The sequence below is a fragment of the Trichosurus vulpecula genome, chromosome 9, assembly GCF_011100635.1.
Source record: "Trichosurus vulpecula isolate mTriVul1 chromosome 9, mTriVul1.pri, whole genome shotgun sequence".
In the NCBI taxonomy this organism is placed as follows: Eukaryota; Metazoa; Chordata; class Mammalia; order Diprotodontia; family Phalangeridae; genus Trichosurus; species Trichosurus vulpecula.
The window spans coordinates 113,440,166-113,446,165 of record NC_050581.1 but is presented as its reverse complement, the minus strand read 5'-3'; the positions used below and the strand labels follow the sequence as shown (position 1 = coordinate 113,446,165).

Sequence of the window (6,000 nt, the reverse complement as noted above, 5' to 3'; positions counted from 1 at the left end):
GTCCTTTTCCATTTTCTTTTACCTCTTTGGGATACAGATCTATTAGTGGTATTGCTGGGTCAAAGGCTATCTACGCACAGTTTAGTTTGATAGCCCTTTGGGCATAGTTCCAAATTGTTCTCCAAAATGATTGTACTAGGGGCAGCTAGGTGGTGCAGTGAGTAGCATACCAGCCCTGGAGTCAGGAGGACCTGAGTTCAAATCCGGCCTCAGACAGTTGACACATGTACTAGCTGTTTGACCTTGGGCAAGTCACTTAACCCCAATTGCCCTGCCCCCCCCCCAAAATTATCGTACTAGTCCACAGCTCTACCACTAGTGCCAATTTTTTTCACATTCCCTCCAGCATTAGTAGTTTTTCTTTTCCGTTATATTAGCCAATCTGATAGTGTAGGTGGTATCTCAGAGTTGTTTTGATTTGTATTTCTCTAATCAGTAGTGATTTAGAGAATTTTTCCATTGATAGTTTTGATTTCTTCTTCTAAAAACTGCCAGTTCATATCCTTTGACCACTTATCAATTGGAGAACAGCTCTTATTTTTATAAAATTCACTGAGAACAAATATTTTTAAAGAAATGAAAGAAAAGAAAAAGAGGAAGAAGAGAAAAAAATCAGCAAAAATCAATATATCAAAAAAGCATTAAAATATATGCAATGTTCCATACACGTGCATCTCCCAACTCTGTGAAGGACTGGAATAGGGATGTCTTCTCATATTTCTTGTTTGGAGCCATGATTTGTTATTCTTTGAAATTTTGCAAAATCTGCTTTTGATTATTCACCTTGTTGTAGTCAATGCTTATATTGTTTTCCTAGATCCACTTACTTCCTCTGCATCAATTTTAAGTCTTACCATGCTTCTCTATTTTCACCATATTCATTATTTCTCACAGTACACCCAATTATGTTAACATACTATCATTTGTTTAGCCATTCCTCAATCTATGGGCATGTGGTTTGTTCCCAATTTTTGGCTACAACAAAAAGTACTACTATAAATATATTGGTGTATAAGGAGACTTATTATCAATGGCCTCCTTAGGGTATATGTTTAGTAGTTGCAGTAAGATGGTGCAGTAGATAGAGCTTTGGACTTTGAGTCTAGAAGACCTGAATTCAAATCTGACTCTTAGACACTTACTCGATGTGTGATCCCAGGCAAGTCATTTAGCCTCTGCCTCAGTTTCCTCATCTGTAAAATGGAGATAACAATAGGATAGACCCTTAAACGAGAAAATTTATAAAGTGCTTTCTTTAAATACTAGCTATTATGATTACTATGTGGAACTAAATGGTCCTTCTTAATGTTCCCCTGTGCTGTGCACTGGGACTAATTCAAGCTGGTCAGTTTGGCAGTTTATGTTCAGTATTGAAATGAAATAGATCATTCAACTGGAAATTTACTTAGCTATAATAGCACAGTAAGGCTCTTCAACAAGGTTATGCAGTGAGGATACTCCAATCTGATTCAGCTGATCAAAGCTCTCCTGCCTCTGAATTGCCCATAGTGGTCTAACAGCCAGTCACTGGAGCCAGTTTGGAGCTTCTTTTGGCATTTGGCTTTTTTACTCTATGTTTCAAATTAAAGAACTACCCCAGCCCACATGTCAAGGGACTTTTTTTAGATATTCCTTCTGGTACCACATGATGCACAACATTTCACCACACATACTTGGAATGCTCTACCTTCAATAATTCCTTGTTGTTGTTCAGTCCTGTTGATGCTTCATGACCTCAGGGGTTTTCTTGGCAAAGATATTAGAGTGGTTTGCTATTTCCTTCTTCAGCTCATTTTATAGATGAGGAAACTGAGGCAAACAGGGTTAAGTGTCTTGTCCAGAGTATTATAGCTAGTAAGTGTCTGAGGCCAGATCTGAACTCACAAAAATCAGTCTTTCCGATGCCAAGCCCCAGTGCTTTATCCACTGTGCCACCTAAACTGCCCTAACAATTCCTAACTTCCCTCAAAGCTCAGCTCAAGTATTACCTCTTCTAGGAAACCTATCCTGATTCCCTAGCAGATAGATTATCTTTTCCTTTTACCTTTAAACTCCTTGAGGGCAGGGACTATTTGACTTTTTTGATTTACTAGTGATGCTTAATAAAGGCTTCTTGAATAAATAGAAGAACTTCACCTCCTCCTGGAAGTGGCTTACACAGAAAGAACAACTCCACCCCTCATTCTTCATGGAGGCCCCCAGCATGCCTGTCCATGGGCTAGCACCTGGGAGGAGGCATGCAGAGCAAAACAAGCGGATAAGTGATGCAAAGAGAGCGTTTGAAAGAGGAGAGGGATGAGTGGAGTGGGTCAGACCGCAAGAGACCAAAGAATGCTACAGCCTCAGAGATTATTTAGCCCAATCTCCACCTGAGCAGGAAGCTCCTCTTTCTACAACATCCCTGATAAAATGGTTAGTCATCTTGCAGACCTTCAAGGAAGACAAAAGCAGCTCACTTCTTTGGACATCTCAGGTCTAATTGTTAGGTGGTTCTTCATTCCGTTAAACCTAAATCTCCTTCTCTGCAATTTTCTTCGCTGCTCTTAGTTCTGCTTTCGGGGGTGGGGGTGGGGGGCGGCAAACAGAACAAAGCTAATTCCTATTTCCTTTTCCCAGGACAACCTTTGAAGTACTTGAAAAAAGCAATCACGTGCCTCCGACTCTTTTCTGGTCCTGACTAAACATCCCCAGTTCTTTTAATCAGTTCTCGTTTGGCGTGGCCGAGGGTTACCCTCTTTCACATGCTGTAAATTCAATGTCCTTCCTGAAATGGTAGTCCTGGAACAGAGCTCAGTCCTGGAGATGGTCAGTGTGCCCGTTGAGGCACTGCCACCATCTCCCCTCACACTTAGCATAACCCCTGGCGCGTAGTAGGTGCTTAATAAATGCTGGTTGACTTGATCCCAGAGCCGATACCTAAGATCTTGGCCTCAGCTCCTACACCTGAAGACTTTGAGTCCCACCCCCGGGGCCCTCCACTTAGGGCCCTGGGGACATTTAGGGGGCGGGACTCGGGGTGAGAGGCGAGGCCGGGACTGGGCTGGGCCCGCCTCCCGGGCCGCCTCTGACTTCAGGCTCCTCCTTTCGTCCTCTCCGCCCCTAGCACCTTCGGAGCGGAGGGAGTTGGCGGGGCCAGGGGGGTAGGGAGGCGGCCGCGAGGTGCAGGAAGCCTCCGGCAGGCTACGGAGCCGGGCGGCGGCGGCGGTGGCAGTGGCGGAGGTGGCAGCAGCGGCCGGAGCCCGGCGGGCGAGGGGAGCCCGCAGCCCAGGCGCTCCGCGGACTGCAGCAGCGCTCTCTCGGGAGCCTGGCCCCGGCCGGCCCCGCGGGGACGCCCTCCCGTTCCCTCCCCTCCGCGCTCCCGGCCCCAGGAGGCATGGGCCGGCCCGGGGACACCTGGCGCTGGGCCCTGCTGGCCCCCTAGGAGGGCAGGAGGAGGCGGCGGCGGCGGCGGCAGGTGGAGCGGCGGAGAAGGCGGAGCCGAGCGGAGCCGGAGGGCCGGGCATGGCCACCACCGAAAGGCTCTACGAGCTCTGGATGCTTTACTATGCCAAGGTGAGCCAGCCACGCTCCGGGCGGGCGGCCCGGCAGGCCCGCCTGGGCCGCCGCCGACTCGCTCGGTGTCCGCTTACTGGCCCCCCTCCCCCGCCGGGTGCCCTCACTTCCCTCTTCTCCTTCCCCTCCCTGGTCCCTCACCTCCCCTGTGCCGTCCCCCGTGTCCCCTCACTGCTCCCTCGATGTCCCCTCACTGCTCCCTGTGTCCCCTCACTTCTCCCTGTGTCTCCTCACTTCTCCCTCATGTCCCCTCACTTCTCCCTCTGTGTCCCCTCACTTCTCTCTGTGTCCCCTTACTTCGCTGTGTCCCCTCACTTCTTCCTCTGTGTCACTTCTCTCCCTGGGTCCCCTCACTTCTCCCCCGGTCCCTCACTTCTCCCCTGTGTCCCCTCACTTCTCCTTCTGTGTCCCCCCACTTCTCCTTCTGTGTCCCCTCACTGCCTGTGTCCCCTCACTTTTCCCTCATGTTCCCTCACTTCTCCTTCTGTGTTCCCTTACTTCTCCCTGTGTCCCCTCACTTCTCCCCAACCTGTCTCCTCATTCCCTCTTTGCCTCATACTACCTATATATTGCCCCCTCCCCAATGTACATAGCCTATCATATCATCCCCCTTTGTATCTCTCTCTTTCGTCCTTCAATTAGCTTTCCCCACAGACCAAAGAAACACAATTCCCTATCTCTTCCATCAAGCTTAGGAGACCCTCTCTGTGTTCCCCTTTACCCTTTACCTGTGGGGTGGGGAGGGGAGTTGAGGCAGCAACTGATTTTTGAGGCTAGCAGAGGGTGTGTGTGGGGAGGGGGGGGCCTAAGGCCAAGGAAAAGACACATGTACCTGGATATGGCTACACATACACAGGTGTGTGTGTGCCCACGTGTGATCATGTATTACCACCTGTAGTGACACAGTGCACATCTATATATCCCTTCCTTATCCATTCAGCCCTCAATGCTGCTGAGTTCATAATACTTCCTCAAGCCACAAGGCAAGGTTTCCCATTTTCACCCCATCTTTTTAATACCCCACAAGGGTCCAGTCAACACTTCTCTGGAGATGGGGGAGAATTGGTGTTATTTGAGAACTATCTCTATCTCCAAACTCCCCAACTTTAGCACCATTGGTCTCCATGTGTCTCCATGTTCCATCTCCTGTCGGATTCTTGGTTGATGGGGAGGGAGGGGAATTGAGAGACTTTGCAGGGAGACAATAGAAGGGACCATGGAGAGGGAATATGGCACGGCTAGAACTTTAAATTAAGCTTTAAGTGTAGTCTAGTTCCAGAGATAGAGACCCTCTGGACTCAGGAGAGGTTGGTATGTCTCTTATTTTCAGGCTCATCCTTGTGCCTGTGTACGTGTCCCTTTCCCTCTCTGAGCCTCAATTGCCTCATCTGAAAAATGGGCACGATAATATTTGTACTTAACCTAGTTCATGGGTTGTTGTGAGGACTAAATGAACTAATATTGCAAACCTTAAAGCTTGTATTCAAGGAGGTCAGCAGGGGAGGTAGACTTCCTGAGAAGTATGTATAAATGGGACTTGGGGGTCCAAGCTGAGAATTTTTTGAAGTATGGGCGGTGGAGGGGTATTATTGATAGGGATCTGTGTCTAAGGATGGTTGTCTATCAGTTCATCTCAATTTTGCTAACATTTACTGAGCACCTGCTTGTGCTTAGCCCCTGAGTACAACAAAAATGAGAATGTAGACTCTTGCCCTTGAATTGAAGGAACATAGATGAACAAGTTCATGAATAACACTTATGTGACTTATCCTGGTGTTGGGCATGATCAGATGTTTTGACCAGGCCCTTGAGGCCAGATTTTGGGGAGAGGGTCACTGTCGGTGAGATGGGATGGGGGATGCCTCCATGGGACTGGCACTCCTGAGCATAAGAAAAAACACAAAGAACAGTTGGAAGTATGCTAACGTCTTCCTCTTGGAGTACTTTTTATTTGTGTATCTTTCTTTTCTCTGATGATTAAGCAACAGTCAGTAAACATTAATCAAACATTTATATGTACCAGGCACTGTGCTAAGGGCTGGGGATACAAAAAAAGGCAAAAGACAGTCCTGTTCTCAAAGAGTTCACAATCTAATGGGAGAGACAACAAACAACTACGTAAAAACAAGCTATGCATGTGATAGATAAAAATAAGAAAGATGTAAAGCACTGAAATTCTGGTAGAAGATGGGATTTTAGTTGGGGTTCTCCACTTTCTTTAGCTAGAGAAGTTCAGGCCAGATATAGTTAAGAGCCTTGAACTCTGGCTTCTAGTCACCTAGCCCAAGCCTTTCCTCAGACTTGAAAGGTCATAGGATCATAGAGTTTTGGAGTTAGAGAAGCTCTTAAAGTTTAGCTAATCCCACCTGCTCATTTTATCAGTGAAGAACAGAGGCTCATAGAGATGAAGTGACTTGTCGAAGGTCACACAAGGGGCAGAACTGAGAT

General features: G+C 47.5%; 1 protein-coding gene across 1 annotated transcript in view; it reads left to right on the top strand.

Annotated features, from left to right (window-relative positions):
- The first annotated feature begins 3,320 nt into the window (after window positions 1–3,320).
- The window catches only part of NBEAL2 (neurobeachin like 2), a 157,632-nt gene continuing 154,952 nt past the window's right edge, over window positions 3,321–6,000 (top strand). The window contains exon 1 of the mRNA XM_036738106.1: window positions 3,321–3,552. Coding sequence (XP_036594001.1) covers window positions 3,502–3,552 — 51 coding nt within the window. The 5' untranslated portion in view covers window positions 3,321–3,501. The remainder of the gene's footprint in view (window positions 3,553–6,000) is intronic.